Source organism: Ostrea edulis, chromosome 6 (assembly GCF_947568905.1).
Source record: "Ostrea edulis chromosome 6, xbOstEdul1.1, whole genome shotgun sequence".
Classification (NCBI taxonomy): domain Eukaryota; kingdom Metazoa; phylum Mollusca; class Bivalvia; order Ostreida; family Ostreidae; genus Ostrea; species Ostrea edulis.
In genome coordinates this window covers 75,137,452-75,157,984 of record NC_079169.1, presented here as the reverse complement: position 1 = coordinate 75,157,984, position 20,533 = coordinate 75,137,452, and the positions used below count along the sequence as shown (strand labels likewise).

At 34.7% G+C, this 20,533-nt stretch overlaps 1 protein-coding gene across 1 annotated transcript in view; it reads left to right on the top strand.

Annotated features, from left to right (window-relative positions):
* The window catches only part of LOC125646149 (uncharacterized), a 28,263-nt gene extending 7,730 nt beyond the window's left edge, over positions 1-20,533 (top strand). Inside the window, exons 6-13 of the mRNA XM_048872319.2 lie at positions 176-284; positions 1,888-1,965; positions 3,321-3,373; positions 4,405-4,445; positions 4,832-4,916; positions 11,707-11,772; positions 12,058-12,206; positions 13,364-20,533. Coding sequence (XP_048728276.2) covers positions 176-284; positions 1,888-1,965; positions 3,321-3,373; positions 4,405-4,445; positions 4,832-4,916; positions 11,707-11,772; positions 12,058-12,206; positions 13,364-13,495 — 713 coding nt within the window. The 3' untranslated portion in view covers positions 13,496-20,533. The remainder of the gene's footprint in view (positions 1-175; positions 285-1,887; positions 1,966-3,320; positions 3,374-4,404; positions 4,446-4,831; positions 4,917-11,706; positions 11,773-12,057; positions 12,207-13,363) is intronic.

Here is a 20,533-nt window from a genome sequence, read left to right as displayed (position 1 = left end):
TGATGTATGATTCAATTTTCTGCAAATGACTGGAAAGTATATGTATTTTAATGATTCAGAATTCCACATACTTGTAATTAAGCATCATCCTTGACTTTGATTTTGAAAATCAAATTTAAAAAACAAGAATAAAGATTTTGGTGAAGAAATATAATGCAGGTTCATTTTAAATTAGATCCATCTTCGAAAAACTACGAATCTCTGCAACAGGAACTGACACATGTTCAAAGCCAGATTAACAGCTACCTCCTTGAAGAAGAAGGGTCAATGGAGAAGAAAATCAGGTTTGTTTGTTTTATATCCTTCTGAGAATTTTTCGCTCATTTTGAGACATCACCAACTTTAAGTGAAGTGCCTCAAATCTAGACCTATATGTGGCAGTCAGATCTGCAGCAGTGAGGGTTCATCTTTATGCCACACCCACCATGACACAGGACCTCAGATTTTAAGGTCTTATTAGGTGACCTATTGCAATTGGTTGTCTTTCATCGTCGTGTGTTAACAATTGAACATTTTTAATTTCTTGATAACTGTTATTCCAATTCTTTTCAAATGTGGTATGAAACATCTTTGGGACAAGGGGACATAAATTGTAAATTTCGGGACACCTGCACCCCTGTAGCCTTAAGGGAAGGGCAAAATCTGTCAAATATTGATCAATTTTCAAAAATCTTCTCTACAACTGCACATGTTTTTGATTCCCGGAGTTGGGGTTTTGACCCCAGGGCAGGCCAAACTTAGTATATAGTGTTTATGTGTGAAATCCCTAAATAACATCTTCTTAAGTGCTATTAATACTAAATTGAAACCTAATGAATATTTAGAGTGAACAGGTAGTCCTTTACCAAAATTTTAAATTTGATGATCCCAGGGGTAGGGGATTTGGTATCAGGGTGGGACCAAAATGGTCATTTATTAAATGTGTGCAACAATAGAAATTTTTAACTTCTTGATGAAAACTACCTTTCGAATTCTTTTCAAATTTAGTATGAAGCATCTTTGGGACAAGGGTGATATAAATTGTAAATTTCAGGACTCCTGCAACCCTTGGGACTTAGGGGTAGGAAAAAATTGACCAATTTTCAAAAATCTCTACAACCACATGTGTAAGAAAAACTAAACGCATAGTGATGTATAGCAGGAAGGCCTCTACCAAAATTGAAAATTTCATGATCCCCTGGGTAGAGGTTCTGACCCAGGGCGGGGCCAAACTTGATATATAGGGTTTATGTGTAAAACACTTAAATAACATTTTCTTTAGTACTATTGATACTAAATTGAGACTAAATAGATTTATAGAAGGAGTAGGTTGACCTTTATCAAAATTGTAAATTCTATGATACTGGGGGTAATGGTTTTAGTTCCAGGGTGGGGCCAAAATTAGTATGGTGATTATTGTCTTTATCATTTGAAAAACTCTTGTTTTTATGGTATAAAAGCTAACTGCATATTTAAGAAAAACAGGAATGGGACGGTATACCAAAATTATGATTTTTGCAAGCCTAAGGTTTTTGACTCTAGGACAGGCTCAAATTCATCATACTGTGTTAATGTTACATATAATAATTCTATTATGTAAAACCTTTCATCAAAGCCTTTTGAGGGCATTTAAGTTTTAAAAACACATCTTGTTTTATACTGTTGCTAAATATTAGAATTTAGTTTAGATATGCAGAACAAGATTTCATAGTCAAGTGATACTTTTAACTAATAATTAGGTGACTGATAAGGCCTGTGGGCCTCTTGTTTAGTATGCAATTTCAGCAACATAATAGTTTTTGTTCACCTACAGCAGAAGCAGCAACTAGGATCACTTTTGTGTCTTTCTTTCTGAAGTTGTTTTACACTCGGTAGTAAATGTGGTTTGATTTATTAAATTCCTTGTAGAGAATTTGAAGAGGAACAAAGAGGCATATTTCAAACTCTACAATCAAGTGTTCAGACAGAGAAGAAGAAAATGATTAAGTATGCAACTTTGATCATTCTGAATTAATGTACATATTTAATACTATAAATCGTATGCAAAACATAAGTTTCCCTTAAGAATGTGTGAAATTACATGTACATGCAAGTTGTGAGCATCCTTGTGTGTAAATTGTAGATTCAGTATTGTTCACACAATAACCCACATACAGTCTACTCCAGATATAATGAAATCCAGGGGACCGACCTGAATTGTTCATTATATCCAAAGTTCAATATAACCAATGCTGAACTACACAAATATTGCTACTGGAGGATTTATTTTAACTTCAATATAACAGATATTTCAATATAACTGACTTCAATATAAGTGGAGTGGACTGTAGTTAGTGTGAGCCAATGTGGTTTCAAAGATACTTTTACATGTAAAGGGAATATCTTCTTAAGAACAATAATTCATATGCAAGCAAGCATCCCAAAATTGCATATACATGAACATGGCCACTGGTATGTTAAATTCATGGCACAATGAATGTACTTGTTATAGAAATCTACTTTTATCATCAAATCTTATTCTCAAGAGCAACAGCACTATGATTAGTACTCAATCATCCTTGGGTAGTGCAGATTCAAGTCGATAAAAATTATGGTCTCAGGAGGTAGAGTGGGACCACAATAGGGGATCAAAATTTTACATGTGAATATATATGTAATAATTAAAAGAATCTTTTAAAAATCTTCTCAACAATTACTGGCCATGATTAGTCATATTAATGTGAAAGCATTTTGACATAGTGCAGATTTATATTTGATGAACTCGGGTAGGGATTCTAAGTTTTACATGAGAATGTGTAGCAATTTTTTTTTTTAATTTTGTCAAGATTAGCAGGACCACACTTATGTAGTCAGTAGATAACTTGTGTAGATAATATTGAACTGGGGTTAGGGTGGGGCTAAAATTTGGGATCAGATTTTGCATATAGAGTGGGGAAAATATCTTTTCCATAACAGCAAAGCCACGTTAGTCATATTGATATTAAAGCATCCCCGTGTTGTGTGGATACAAGTTCGATTAACTCAGGTGAACATTACAGTATTGAAGTCACTGACTTGTACATGTGCAAAAGAGTTTTTCTGCTGATTCAACTGTTTACTTCGTAAATGTATTATCAATGGATTTGAATGAACAACTTTTCTTGTGTATTAAATTGTTATTTATAGACCAGGCCTGGATTTCTCGAGAGAAAAAACTTAAGTCGAAACTTGGACTTAGTCTGAGGTTTTACTCAAATTTTGATTGCTCAAATAAAAGAAAACTTCAACTTCAGTTTGAGATTTTTTCGAGAAATCCAAGCCTGGGTGTGGTTACATCTACAATTTTACTCTCTTTTTCATAGTCTCATTTTGCAAGCAGAGAGAGAATTGAAATCTTCAGTTCAAGAGAAAAATGGTATGTTTCTTATAATTTGTATTATGGTAGCTATATTTTTATGCCCCCGAGATCGAAGATCGGGGGGCATATTGTTTTTGTCCTGTCTGTCATTTTGTAATTCTGTCTGAAACTTTAACCTTGCTAATAACTTTTGAACAGTAAGTGATAGAGCTGTGATATTTCACATGAGTATTCCTTGTGACAAGACCTTTCCGTGGGTACCAACATTTTTGATCCCGTGACCTTGACCTTGGAGTTTGACCTACTTTTTGAAAACTTTAACCTTGCTAATAACTTTTGAACAGTAAGTGATAGAGCTTTGATATTTCACATGAGTGTTCCATGTGACAAGACCTTTCCGTGGGTACCAATATTTTTGACCATGTGACCTTGACCTTGGAGTACGACCTACTTTTTGAAAACTTTAACCTTGCTAATAACTTTTGAACAATAAGTGATAGAGCTTTGATATTTCACATGAGCATTCCTTGTGACAAGACCTTTCTGTTGGTATCAAACCTTTTGACCTTGACATTTAACTTACTTTATTAAATTTTTTTTACATTGGTCATAACTTCTAAATGGTAAATATTAGAGCTTTCATATTATACATGAGTATTTCTTTTGACAAGATCTTTCTACTGGTACCAAGATATTTGCCCTTGTGACCTTGGCCATTATCGGGGGCATTTGTGTTTCACAAACACATCTTGTTTGTAAATGATCTTTGCAGATAAATCTTACAACCTTGAGATTTTCAGACATTTTCAATTCAAAACAATGTGGTCAATGTACTTAAAAACTAAATTAACGAGAGAGAAAAGTGCATGATGGAGCTTTTAAATAATTTTGAATTCAAGAAAATTACTGTGAATACATATATTGGAAAATATTACAAGAAGATGCTGGTTTTAAATATAGTGGACATAATAACTATTGAGATACACTGTGTTCCATCAGTTATTGAATTTATTATAGCAAAATAGTGTAATTATGATCAGAGCAATAAGACAACCTCTGATAGGTACCCTGTCTATATTCATTTTCAGAGCTACCAAACACATCAACTGTTAAAGAACAATCTTCCAAGGTTAGTCACCCGCATTATTCATCAAAGTTTGTAATTACATGTACATTATAATACATATGCTGTTATTTGGATTAATGTTTTTGATTAGAACATTTTCTTAGATGCTTTGAAATCAGATAGTCAAAGAAACGCATGATTATCAGATGGAGGTGTGTGTATTTGAGAGCCATTATTATGTTCTAGAGGGTATTTACCTGTAGTAATGGGATGCTAAGTAGAGTTCTGCACTCAAGGAAATGTTTTGCAGAGTTTAAAGCATCAATGTCTGTCTGTGGAAGTATTTATACCGCTAAACATAAGAGCTTTGTATTATGAAAATCTTTTCTTTCTTTTTTTTTGGTCCTATCAGGAGATAGGACAATTAATTTGAATTGTCATCATTGTAGAAAACTCCACTAACAAGAGCAAAGTCCTCTCCAAACAAACGCCTGCACTCAGTCGATGAGTATGAACAGACGCCAGATACAGAAGGTTAATCAATTTCTTTATAATGATGGAGAAAAGAAAGGATTGACCCCTAAAATCAGTTAATTTTTTTTAATTAAACAAAGTTTATTTTGATGAAGGGTCTTTTAACTCACGTGAGCTTTACTGATCGCCTGTTGTCCGTCGTCTGTCCTTCTGTCTGTAAACTTTTTACATTTTCGACTTCTCCAGAACCACTTGGCCAATTATAACCAAACTTGGTCAAAAGCATCCTTGGGTGAAGGGCTTTCAAGTTTGTTCAAATGAAGGGTCATGCCCCCTTCTAAGGGGAGATAATCACAAAAATAGGGTGGGGTCATTTAAAAATCTTCTCAAGAACCACTGGGCCAGAAGAGCTGAAATTTACATGAAAGCTTACTGACATAGCGCAGAATCAAGTTTGTTAAAATCATAGCCCCTGGGGGTAAGATGAGGCAACAATAGGGAATTAAATATTTACATTCCATCATATAGGAAAAATCTTTATAAAATCTTCTTCATGTAGTGCAGATTCAAGTTTGTTCAAATCATGGCCCCCCAGGAGTAAGATGAGGCAACAATAGGGGATCAAAGTTTTACATACAAATATATAGGGAAAATTGTGAAAAATCTTCTCAAGAACCACTGAGCCAGAAAATCTGAGATTTACATAAAAGCTTCCTGACGTAGTGCAGATTCAAGTTTGTTAAACTCATGACCTCAGGGGCTAGGATGGGGTCACAATAGGGGATCAAAGTTTTACATAACTGATAAATAGAAAAAAAAGAAGTTTACATTTGCATGAAAGCTTCCTGACATAATGCAGATTCAAGTTTGTTCAAATCATGGCAACCCGGGGGTAAGATGGGGCCACAGTAGGGGATCAAAATTTTACATACAAATATATATGAGTGAACAAGCAATACACGAACATACTTCAGCGTGTATAGAACACTGCTGCCAGAGTGGTAATGCAGACAGGAAAATAGAATCACATTACGCCTGTTCTGATCCAATTGAATTGGCTTCCAGTCAAGTACCGTATTCAATACAAAAGTTTGTTGTATGTTTACAAGTGTCTTCACAACCTTGCTCATAGATATTTGTCAGAACTGATAACACCATACACACTGGCGAGATCGCCAACCAAGACAAAGACTTAGGGAGAGAGGAGGTTTGACACGGCAGCAGCGACACTCTGAAATGGTCTGCCATGTGGACTTAGAAATGTGAAGAAACTCAACTGTTTTAAAAGAAATTTAAAGACCCACCTATTTTGTCTTGCATTTAATGTGTGATATGTGATACTGTTTTTAGCTCACCTGAGCCAAAGGCTCAAGTGAGCTTTTCTGATCAAAATTTGTCTGTTGTCTGTTGGCGTCGTAAACTTTTCACATTTTCGACTTCTTCTTAAGAACTGCTGGGCCAATTTCAACTAAACTTGCCACAAAGCATCCTTGGATGAAGGGCTTTCAAGTTTGTTCAAATGAAGGGCCATGTCCCTTTCAAAGGGGAGATAATCACAAAAATGCAAAAATAGGGTGGGGTCATTTAAAAATCTTCTCAAGAACCACTTGGCCAGAAAAGCTGAAATTTACATGAAAGCTTCCTGACATAGTGCAGATTCAAGTTTGTTCAAATCATGGCCCCCGGGGATTGGATGGAGCCACAATAGGGGATCAAAGTTTTACATACAATTATATAAGGAAAATCTTTAAAAATCTTCTTCTCAAGAACCACTGAGCCAGAAAAGCTGATATTTAAATGAAAGCTTTCTGACAAATTTCAGATTTCAGTTTGTTAAAATCATGGCCCCAGGGGTAGGATGGGGTCACAAGGGGGGATCAAAGTTTTGCATACAAACTTTAAATATGAGCCAAGGTGACTCAGATGAGTGATGTGCCCCTTGGGCCTCTTGTTTTATGTGTATTTATTACTTTTTCCTTAGAACATTTATGCCAATTGTGTTTTAGCTTTTGACTTAACATTTTAGAGTACTTTTTAGATACTTACCATTGTGTTCTACCACCCAACCCCAACCCCACCCATATTGGCAATATATATGAAAAAATACCATTTTAGGTAGGAAAATCTACCCTTTTCTAAAACAAAAATAGTGAAAAACGAGAAATGATAGGAAATGAATGTTTTATAGAAGATATGACATTGATCTTATAAAGGTTGTTCTCTCAGTTCAATTTATCGGTTAAATTTTACACTTCCGCTGTGTACAGTTCACGAGAATGCTATTTTTAAAAAAAGAGGAGGAAGGGCAACCAATCTGTCTAAAGATCGACCTCTGTACGTAAAAAATAACCAACCAACTTTGCATGTAATAATAAAAGAGGGTAGAGCCATTGTTGCTACATGCCTAATAATTATTTTAGTTATAATTTGAGTAATAGCAGTACAGTTCAGTCCATGTTTTTACAAGTACAACTAGTGTCACAATTTGCCTTGAATTTACAGCGAATAACGTTCAAAAGTTTATCGGGTGCGACTTGTAATTTAGTTTTAACAGATACAAGAATTGCTGAAAGCAGTGATTTAAGCCCCAGTTCGAAGGATCCAAATTAAACTCTTCTCTAGTCCACTCTATGACTTAAAAAAGAATTTGCAGTGCTCCTCTTCTTCAGCTGTAGTTAGTGGCAATGACTAAACTTGTAGAAATCATATTGTGTTAATAGACAATACTTCACAAAGCAAATCTCCTATAAGTGTCTCTATGATATTCCATCGTAAAAAGTCAATATGACATCGACACCAGAAAATATCTTTTTCTCTATGGAATCCTCATTTAGGAAGGTAAAGATAGCGAACAGTGATCAATCTCGTAACTCCTATAAGCAATACAAAATAGAGAGGTGGGCAAACACAGACCCCTGGATATACCAGAAGTGGGATCAGGTGCCTATTAGGAGTAAGCACCCCCTGTTGACCGGTTACACTTGCCGTGAGCCCTTTATCTTGATCAGGCAAACGGAGATACCCGTATTCAAAATCATTGTGTCAAAAACGGCCTAACAATCGATATGAAACAAGTCAGACAGATTTGACCCAATGATAGGTTGTATTGGCAAAGTAGATTGTTATAACAACCTTAGAAATTGTGAAATGCTGACTTTAAACAAGACGATTGAAACCCCTGCACCATCAACTTGTTAGTCAGTAGCCTGCCTCCATTTAAAAACTGATTATACATGTATACAGAATTTGTTCGCTATGTGTCGACATTTTGACATTCCATTGCTCTCTTAAGTATGAAATGTACCGTTCCGATGCCGAACATTCTTAATGTTGTGTTGCATCCTGTGAATGCGTCTAGAAATGGCAAGGATTAACAAACTTCGTTTTCTAAAAAGACATCTGGTTTTAACGATATTCTTCACTTAGGGGCAAGATCAAAAGTTCAATGTCTCACAAAAAACTAAGTTCACATAGTTTTCACCAAGACCCTTTCCCCCTTTAAAACTTAATATGACAAATGTTGAAACTAATCGAATAACAAGAAAAGAAACGTCCGATTATAAATAACACTCTGTTTACCTTTTCTACTGTTTATTCACAAATGAAAGTGTACATTAAAGCTGTATGGTCCGAATTACAATATTTTTTTCCCATCTCGTAAAAACGCTATTAAATCATCGCACGTATGTAGTTATGAGACTGTACGACCTATCATAAATTATTTCACCTGTTTCAACCCAAATGATTTGATTTTAAATCGATGTTTACAAATAACCGCGTCACTCTGCCATTTCAAGTGACAGTCACGTGACCAGTTCAAACTTTCAGATCATCGGTGGTCTTATTTGTGTAAAGCTGTGCATTGTGTTATAACAGTACCGTACCATAAATTTAATAGAAATAAAAATATCAAATGCCTCTTAGTAATTCATTGTTTTACGCTCTTTCAGCCTTAAAACTAGACATTTGCGTATGAGTTAATACATCATGTTGGGATTCCCCTGACGCGCGTGGGTCTATTTATAGACGTCTATTATGGGATGATTTACATGTATATATGTAGCCACTATATTTACTTTCTAAATAATATTCGCACTGTTTTCTTTTACATGCAGATGTTTTCAAGCATGTAATTAAGGGAAAGTTAATAACTTTATAAAGTAATTAATCTGCTTTAAAGTAATTATGTACAAAAATAATACATGAACATCGGGTCATACAGCTTTAAATCTATTAAATGTTTATTAATACATGTATGTTATATTATTATGTGGTATTCAACAGTCGCTTGTCTTTTTTCTTTTTCCACTAAAGTGAAATAGATGTCGGATGACAGAAACTTACGGGAGTTTTTATCCCCTCCTCCTAACTATTTGAATTTAAATTTTCATCTGACATTAAAGGGACTGATTCACGATTTTCCTCCAAATTTTGTATTTCACTTTAAGTAATCAAAATCTATAGTCTAATATGTTTTAGAAGGTTTCACAAGAAATTAAGGAAATTCATCATGATGGAAGCTCATTATAGAGAGTTTATTATTTGTTTTGAAAACAAAGATTGAGGTGTGTTATTGTTTATGAGTTTTCAAAATAAATGGATACTGATCCAATTTTATTATATATATCACATCTCAAGTATGCTTTAGGTAAAATGTGTCATTTAAAAGTTAAAATTTGTAATTGTACAAAATGAAGATGCTTTGAATTACAAAATTAATGTTTCACTGGTTTGTTTGTTTACATAAAAAGACTCGAGTCTTTGTTTACATAACACAGAATGAAAGCTAAAATATTGCTCTTATCCTTACATTCAGACGGTCCAAATTTTGGTTGTCAACATTAAATGAGCTATATTCTTAATTTTTAACATCACAAATGAAAAATATTTCTTTCGAAAAACGTGAATCAGTCCCTTTAATCTTGTCCCTTAGAACAGTTATGTTTATTTCAGAGTTAGTTTCTATTTCTGTGCTTTATATAAAAACATTTCAAGTACAATGTGTATCTTGTATGATCCTCTAAAAGTTACGATAAATAACTTTATTATATACCCATCAATGTATCGTTTTTTGATACTGTGGATTTCACAGCATGTGATCCGGTTTTCCAGATCACCACACTGTGGTTTTCTGATTCCGTATCAGTATCCTCTGAAACTGATGCCGTCACAAGGACGTCACAATGCATCAACGCAACGTTATTTGTGGAAAATATTGACCACATCACAAAACAAAACTACGTACACAAAACATAATTTCATGGTATGTCTGTGTTTTTGATAATTTGGATTACATTTATCATCTTATAAATGTGGATTTAAAATGCAGAAGGGGGTATATAATAAATTTATCATTACTACAGTAACTTGATCCGAAGAGTTGGATCACGTCTCGTTGACCGGCGCGGATCATCAGATCAAACTCGATGCTTCGCGTCTCGTGTGATCTGATGATCCGTGTCCGTCAACTCGACGTGATCCGACTCTTCGGATCAAGTTACTGTAGTAATAATATATATGTATCCCATTTCCATTCTCAATGATCGTGTGACAGCGTGGTGAGAATTCCATTGTCATCGAAAACAAGTTTTGTCTTGAATAGATGGCCGAGCGGTCTAGCGCGCAGGTCGCATGCTGCTAGGAGATGTGGTTCCGCAGGTCGTGAGCTCAAGACTAATTAGAAAGTGTAATTACTAGATTCAGTAAAGAGTCAAACAAAATATTTTGAAGCTTTGTTCCGAAAGTTCCCCGGGAATGGAAGTCAGCAAAGAATATGAGATTCTGAGCAATATTGTATGTATATAGACGGTCTTAAAATTACCTTTTTAATACAACTGTTAAGCTGTTTAATCGCGTTTTTTTTATTACATGCACCGTAGATCGTCGTGTATATGTTTATTCCGATGACTGTCACAGTTAACTTACTCCCTTTTACGTGTACGGCGTGCCGTAAACACCACAAAATATCGATGGTTTACTAAAACATTTAAGTCTAAATTTGAAATATTTCCCATTGTCCGATTTTGTCCGATTTTTTGTATGTTGTTAACCACGCATTTGTGTATTAAATTCCATCGTGTTTGTTTCTGTTGCAATTACTTTGAGGTGATTTGCTAGATTGACTAGACTAGTAAAGCACCCTAGAGTAATTTGTTTTATATAAGGCGCTATATAAATTTTATTTATTATTATTATTTATCATATAGGGAAAATCATTAAAAATCTTCTTCTGAAAAATCACTGTGCCAGAAAAGTTTACATTTACATGAAAGCTTCCTGACATAGTGCAGATTCAATTTTGTGATCAAAGTATTACATGCAAATATATAGGAAAAATCTTTAAGTATGAGCCAAGATGACTCAGGTGAGCAATGTGGCCCATGGGCCTCATGTTGTACAACTTTCTTGCAGTGTTAAAGAGGTCATTTTTAGAAATTTGTTGGTAATCATATGAATGATGTCATAAATGTGAGGCTTTTTGCTACATTTTTGAAATTTGATGAAAAAGTTTACACATTCGAACCATTTTCCTTTCTGCATGTATTGGGGTACTTCATGCAGAACTAGACATACTAACTGCAGTATGTTTTTGCACCTTTATACTGTTACAGTGAACTCGTAGTAAAAAAAGTATGAATGATTTATATACCAGAAGTAATTGGTATTTTCATACATATATAATGATTTTTCATTTTAAAAGTACATGTATTTAAAGATTTCGAAAAATTATGGAATGAAATATTATTTCCTCGGTATTATTGGCCTTTAAAAGAATACTGAAACTGGAAAGCTGTGCTGTGGACTCCTGATTGACAGAATCTGTTAATGACATGCTTTTGTATTTTTACAGAGATGTTTTTGCTGGAGGATGAAAATCCAGGACCAGATGAACCTTTCTACACATCAGATGAGGAAGGTGAGAGGTCACATTTTATTTTCAAATGCAAGTTGCTGGTAGAGAATTGAGATCATTCATTATTTGGATTGAAGAGCTAGGCTATCTCACTCTGAACTAACAAGGGTGCCATCTTGCTGTTGCCATTATGAAATTCCCCAAAAGTTGATAATGTTTTCATAAACCATAAAATTATATGACTAGATGAAAAAAATTCAATTCCTTTACCTTTTATGTTTTCTAATACATTAAAAGAAATCAATGGGATAGCAAATAACATGCTAGTTTTTCTGTATTTAAAACAAGATGACAGTGAGAGAAGTTCATGCACTCCTGCAGCAAAGACAGTGCCATTTCAGAAGAGATCTCTGCAGTATTCATCATCTGTCCCCATTCAAGTTCCCAGATGGGGAGCAATGTTCAATAAAGACTCAGAGGAGGATACTGATGAAGATGTGTGTTATCGATTGTAAAATACTTCAAATTTTCTTCTTGCATTTTGTGTCATGTTAGAGCATCGTTCTTCTATGGCATCACTATCAAAGGTAGCAAACCACCTATAACCAAAGTTAACAAACCACCTATAACCAGAGGTAGCAAACCACCTATAACCAAAGTTAACAAACCACCTATATCCAAAGTTAACAAACCACCTATAACCAAAAGTTATTGGGAAAAAGTAAGGTTTACTTGAGATGAAATATTCTTACAACTTCTGTTTTTGATATACTTATTGGTTTCTATCGTGTGTTTTTTTTGCATTTTTCCAAGTGTTATTATACCCCCCGAACGAAGTTCAGGGGGGTATATAGGAATCACTCTGTCTGTCTGTCTGTGCAGATTCGTGTCCAAGCCATAACTTCTTTGTTCTTTGACTTAGGCATACCATATTTGGCATACAGGTGGATCACCATGAGACGATGTGTCAAGTACCTTCATGACCTCCATATGACCTTGACCCTTGACCTCAAGGACAAAACTAAAGGGTTTTTACAATGGATTCGTGTCCAGGCCATAACTTCTTTGTTCTTTGACATAGTCATACCATATTTGACACATGAGTGTATCACCATGAGACGATGTGTCATGTACCTTCATGACCTCCATATGACCTTGACCTCAAGGTCAAAATTAAAAGTTTTTACAATGGATTCGTGTCAGGGCCATGACTTCTTTGTTCTTTGACATAGGCATACCATATTTGACACATGAGTGTATCACCATGAGACGATGTGTCGGGTACCTTCATGACCTCTATATGACCTTGAACTTTGACCTCAAGGTCAAAATTGATTATAGGGTTTTGACAGTCATACCATAAGACATGGGTGTATCACCATGAGACTATATGTCATGTACATTCATGACCTTTTTATGACCTTGACCTTTGATCTCAAGGTCAAAATTATAGGTTTATGCCATGGATTTGTGTTCAGACCATATCTTCCATTTTCTTCTACAAAGGCATACCATATTTTTACACTTAGGAAAGAGGTAATTTATACCTATTAACAACACCCTTTGGGAGATTGGGGTAAGCGGGGGGTATTCTTAGTGAGCATTGCTCACAGTACCTCTTGTTTTGTACAACTTCAGTGTTCACTATTTGCAGCCTGCACCGTCCGACCCAGATGAGATGGCAGCATCTATGCAGGCTATGGCTAGAAGCATTACAAATGATGAGAGGATGATCTTCGGTGACAGACCCAGGCCGAGGCTTAATACGGGTGACTTCCATCATTAATGGCCATTCTTTGGTCATTGTGATCAGGATTTTTTTGCTTTATTTGTCATGACTATATTACAGTCATGGTACATGTACATGTCATATTTGGACTTCTTTTGGTCATCATAAGATGGTCTTAACTATTGCATTAATAATCTCAGCTATATATCAAAATGTTTGTACCAATAAAGGGACGTTTTGAGACATGTCTACTGCAACAACTTGGGTTCAGCTGTAGTGATGACATTGTTCTTGAAATGATAACTTTTTAAGTGATCTGTTGGGCATTTATAAAGTCATTGTGTCATTGTTTTTAGTTAAGATAATTTTGTAGTGATTATTTCATAATCAACAGTTACAGCCTTTCACAAGCAGACATACGGTCTTGAAGAAATTATTTTTAACCATGAATGTTACATCGGCCTTTAATCCTCCAGTTTTTATTGAAAATATTTTAGTGTCCAATATTACCAGCTACATTTTAAAAGATTTTTCAATCACTTAATGACTAGCCTTTGCTGCTCTTTTCTTCCTTACTTATACTCATTACATATTATTCATGTTTTTTTCTTGATTAAATGAGTTGGATATATTCATAATCAATAGGGGTTGGCTATGGTGTGCATCTAAATCAGTGATTATACATGTTTTTCATACCTTTGTCTCATACCTTCTATCCTATTTACTATTTAACATTAAGTGTCCAGTTAACACATGTGTAGACTGATCTCCATTTATTTAAAACATGGAAAACTGCAGGTACTTGTTATGACATATATTGATGTCAGTAAAGGGTGACCAGAGATTCCATTTAGATGCCAGTATGTCACTGTGAATACACTAAATGTAATTTTGTTAGGTTTTGATTTTTCATGTTTTGTGTCATCCATTTAGAGAGACATTAGATGAGTTCTGTTTGATTGGATTTTCTTTACCTGTAATGTTAAAGCCTGGAGAGTCTGTGTTTTCCTGCTCCCAGTGATATTGACAACAATATTTAAAACAAAAATATGTATTGCTTGAAGATGTCCCTTTTTCTTAAAAAGAGAGAGAGATTTTGAATAATTTCATATGTTTGTGTGTGTACTGTGTCAATTATTTTGGCTGAGAAGAATATTATTATTAAATAAATTTTAGGTTGTTTGTACTATGTGGGTGTATAAACAATGGAACTATGGGATAATTTGTTTGATTAACACAGCTGATTATGCAGAAATTACCCATGTATACAGTGGATCTTCCAACACCAATATCTCGAATACCATGGATAATGTCAAGATATCTCGAATACCATATATATCTCAAGATATCTAGAATACCATGTATATGTCAAGATATCTTGTATACCATGTATATGTCGAGATATCTCGAATACCATGCATATGTCAGGATATCTCGAATACCATGTATATGTCAGGATATCTCGAATACCATGTATATGTCGAGATATCTCGAATACCATGTATATGTCAAAGTGATTTGGAAGTCCCAACCACTTTAGTATTTTGCCCTCAATATCTCGGATATTTTAAAGTTTTTTCATGGTCCCATCTAATTCAAGATAACGAGGTTTGACTTTATATATCCCATTTTACAAACAATCTAGACGTTTATTCATTATGGTTCTATTTGGTAAAATGAAAAAAATATAGACTATTGAAGCTACTAATAACTTTCCATACAAACCAAGCCTCTTTGTGATGTACGTACAAGTTTGTATGAGGAATTATAAACAATGAAGGAGTGAAGGATAATTGGTGGAATGTTTATTGATCTACTTTTGCAAACCAGTGACTTTGTTTACCAGAAGTATTACCGGTACATTGACTCATTTGACAGTCAGTATGATAGGGCATATTGCAGGGTACGAACCGTTCATGGCTTGAAAAAGTCCGTATTTTGTGTGTCAGAGATTTGTATTATGCCAATATTATTTTAAATATTTTACTAATGTTGTAAAATTTATTACAATCAAAGATCGATTTACAAGTCAGGATGTTTTTACAATATGAATTTACTTGATTCTTTGTATAATTTTCTGCTGATCATGAGGAGTTGCTGTGCATTGCCATATCCATGTAGTTATAATCATTCCACAGGAGAAAAATTTACATTGTTATTTTGCATACAGTTTATTATGTTAGTGATTTTCATCTTTTGTTATAAACCATATGAAATGGTTTTATATGTGTCACATTTTCACAGATTTGTTAGTCTTGGACAACGGTGCATATACAAGTCTGTACTGTGAATTGTAAATATTTTTGTTTTCTGACTTATTGTGTTTGGTGCTTGTTTGTCTTCAACTTCCATGTAAATACTGTGTATATAATACATCTATATAAGGAAGACATCCAGTTGTGTCACCATTATCATGGATATTGGGTTCTTTGGCCAGGTAGCTTAGTATGCATTATATAGCCTAATTTTAGCTCCATTACAAGTGTTCCTTTTTATGACCAAGTTTGTGTATAGCCATATCATTTGTCCTCACAAAGAAGACTTAGAAATTTGGTTGTTTTTTATGGGGTTGTGTGGTACTGTAATTTTTAATTTTCCCTGACCAAAACTATCCTTACCTTTTATAAAGTTGTAGAAAAATGCATGCATGCATTCTGCTGCCTTTTTAGCATTTTTTAAGATTATCATGCAGACATATGCTTAAAAATTTCATTTTGGTATTTACATGGCAGGATTTATTCTTGCTAAAACTTGATCATCACTTCAAACCACCGAGCTGAAACCTTTTGTCAGATTAACTTGTTCTTGAATAGATTTTATTTTCACATGATAATGTATTATGAACAAGAGTTTTTCAGATTTAGTAGCTATGCAATTTGTTTCATGTTATTTCTGGTACATGTTGGTATATTGTATAATGGTAATACACTAAGATGCCAATTTTCCTAGTCTGGTATATATATTTTGGAATGTTCAATCACCGCACATTTGAAATTAGTACTCATTTTTAGCATATTTGAGTTTTTAGTTGAAGTTCATACAGGTTCTTCTGAGTATGAGAATTTCTATTGACTTTTCAAATCTTCAGTACCCTCAATTTCTGGGGTGATGTGCCAGCAAACAGGACATAATTATGGGTAGGGGGTGGGGGTAATAATCCTTTCAAATGGGAGATAATTAAGAAATGTAGGAAATGCGATAGGATTGCACCAAAATTTGTTGATATAGAATCACAGGAATAGAAATGATGAAATTTATGTAGGAACTTTATGAATAGTTGAGCCAATTTTATTTTATTCAATTATTGCCTCTTATGGCTAAAGTTGAGTCATGTTGGATTTCCAAAGCTGAAAAGAGCAAGGCAACTTGTGTGAGAGTTGTGGCCCATTGGCCTCTGACTTAATTTCAAATGAATTTACTTCTTTAATCAGCCCAAGATTATAACTGCTCTTTTACAATAATTAAGCCATCTAGATTCAAAACAGATTGTGGTGCCAAGAAAACAATGAAAAATTGACGACAAAATGCTGAAGCATCTCTGATATACTCTACTGACACGCTGGAATAGTGGATAAATTTAATGAAAGGCAAACATTCATCAAAATTTCCACGTGTCAATTTTTCAGGATCAACACACAGTTGTGACTTTTACTAGCAGTCAATAACAGTTCACATACACATACAAAATGAATATTTTTAGATATAAAACCCCATTAATAGAAGAAATTAAAAATAAATCTCGAACAGGATAAGATATTTTCACTTCCTAGGAATGGTTTATGTTTCAGTCCAATATAAATGTGTACTTATTCTGTCATACCAGTGGATATGATGACAATGAAATAGTATGTATAATTAGCACATAGTGCAATCATGCAGGTCTTCATAGCTGTTGGTGTTCGCAAGGTTACTTCATAATTGAATCTAAATAAGCTATTCATGTAACACATTGTGCCAAAGCATCATGAAAAATGTAACTTTCTTAGTGATTGTTAATTTCAATGTAGTGATCATTAATTTATGCTACTGATAACTGGATTCTAAAGATGTGAATGTTCATATCTCTCTTTAGGTTTAAATATTACTTCTTTCTTGTTTTAAATTGAAATTTTGTACTTTGAGATGCAAAGTATATTTTCAAATTTCTACTCGTCATATTTCTTAAATTGGAAAAATCATCAAACATTCAACTTGTTAATACTGTATGTGTACTGTTTTAGCGAATTAGAAATTTGTTTTGCTCACCCACCCACCCCCCCAAAGAAGAGGGGCATATTGCTTTGCACCTATCGGTCGGTAGACCATATGTTGTCCGCTCAATATTTTGAAAATCATTCACTTGATCATAATGATATTTCGTATGTGGGTTGGTTATGAGTAGGAGAGGACCCCTATTGTTCTTGAGGTCAAAAGGTCAAGGGTCAATCCACTGGACATGAGAAGATACTGTCCGCTCAAAATCTTGAGAACCCTTTTGCTTGACAGACATTAACCTTGGTACACTGATACATTGAGAAGAGTAGATGACCCCTATTGATTTTGAGGTCACATGGCCAAGGATCAAACTGGACATAGGAATATACTGTCCACTCAATATCTTGAGAACCATTTGCTTGACAGACATCAAACTTGGTACACTGGTACATCTTCAGGAGAAGATTACCCCTCTTGATTTTGAAGTCACGTGGTCAAAGGTCAAGAGTCAAACTTGACATAGGAATATACTTTTCACTTAGTATTGTGAGAACCCTTTGCTTGACAGACATCAAACTTGGTTTACTGGTACATCTTTAGGATTAAATGACCCCTATTGATTTTGAGGCCACATGGTCAAAGTTCAATAATCAAACTGGATGTAGCAAAATGCTATTTCCTCACAATATCATGAGAACCCCTTTGCTTGACAGACATCAAACTTGGTACACTGGTACATCTTGAGGAGTAGATGATCCTTATTGATATTGAAGTTATCTGGTCAAAGGTCAAGGGTTAAACTGGACATAGTAACATGTCTCCTATATTTTAAGAATCATTTGCTTGATTGAAACCAAACTTGGTACACTGGTACAGCAAAAGGAGTAGCTGACCCCTATTGAATTTTAGGTCACATGGTCAATCCACTCTGGACATAGAAAGATATTGTCTGCTCAATATTTATACCCCCCGCAACAAGTTGTGTTGGGGTATACTGGAATCGGGTTGTCCGTCCATCCGTCTGTCTGTAGACGCAATGGTTTCTGGGCTCTAAAGCATTATCCTTTCCACCTACCGTCACCATAATTTATATATGGACTACCCATGGGATGAAGATGTTCCTTATCGATTTTGGGGTCAAAGGTCAAGCGCACTGGACATCTAAGTATATATAGCAATATGGATTCCGGGCTCTGAAGTGTTATCCTTTCCACCTATAGTCACCATATCATACATATGGACTACCCATGGGATGAAGATGTTCCCTATCGATTTTGGGGTCAAAAGGTCAAAGGTCAAGCGCACTGGACATTGAAGTAGCAATATGGTTTCCGGGCTCTAAAGCGTTATCCTTTCCACCTACAGTCACCATATCATACATATGGACTACCCATGGGATGAAGATGTTCCCTATTGATTTTGGGGTCCAAAGGTCATGCGCACTGGACATCGAAGTAGCAATATGGTTTCCATTTAAATTCTTTAACGGCTTTTTTCATTGCATGGAGATGCTGTGTTCCTAGATACCTTTTGGATCATAATACTGAAGTTTTACCTATTGCCAACACCCTTTGGGAGATTGGGGTAAGCGGGGGGTATTCTTAGTGAGCATTGCTCACAGTACCTCTTGTTTGAAATGGTTTGGCACTACTATCAGTTAAATGATACATGTGTATAACCCTTTTCAGTTTTGCACCAAAGGGGGGGGGGGGGGGGCATACATGTTTTGCAAACATTGCTTGTTGCAGTCGGGGCTGATGCTTAATTGGCATGATCATGATTTAGCACTTCTCTGTATTGAGAATTGAAAAATAATTTCATATTTTACAGCAACTATGAATTAGCGCTCTTACTTCACCACCAAAGCCCTAAAATTTGCATCCCGCTAAAATTTGTTCACATACAATATTAACAAATGTGCTCTTGTGAGAAATCGTTCCTGCGCAAGAGTTTTCAAGATCACAACAAAGTTCTCAGACAAGACGGCTAGTAATGTTTTCCTCCAAAATGGCATTAATTGTTTTATTGGAATATTTATCAACTATTTTATCTTACAGATGTGTTAAAACCCACTGATAAAAATCACAGTGAGAAACATCACTTATTTCCCTACACATGACCCACTTTTAGCCAATATAAAAGTTTGAAATGCTATTTGTGTGGTTGTTTTAGTGGGATTGATATTTTGGTGCAGAGGCAGTTGGAGCACTTGTTTATTGTTGCATCAATCGAAATTCTCTGGTAACTGCTCTTTATCCATTGTCATAGACTGGGAATGTGATTATTCATGATAAATAAAAATGCACTAATTTGCATTAACAGCACTGAAATTTTAGATACTCTATTAAATGAAATGTATGTACGATATTGAAGGTGAAATGATGGTGAATCTATACACATTTTACCCAACAAGCACTTTTAAGAAATAGAAGCTTGGTCATTGGAAATGATGTACATTTTCATGTATAATATTGGTAGGCTATCATATGATATTAATACCATATTTTTGGGGAGGTGGGATTTTTGTTTTGTTTTTTTTTAAGTCGAAAGTAAAATCAGTCTTACTTACATTAGATCCTTAGAATTGTTCTTGTAGTTCGCTACACAAGTTTGTGTACCAAGTATTTGAATAGATCTTAACAGTACACCTTAATTTTTTTTATATGTCAACTTATAGCTTCTATCGAATAAGAGAGTTTCTGTGAAAAGTCAAGTTCAAATAAGACGTTGCAGAGGACAATTAGTAGATGGAAGAGAAGTTAATTAATGGTTAACACTTATCAATGAATGTTAGTGCTGTCAATTGTGATATTCTATTGTTTACATATGCTTGTAAAGAAGTATTGCTGATTGTCAACCTCAAAGATTTTTCCCATTATAAAGAGATATTCTTTACAAAAA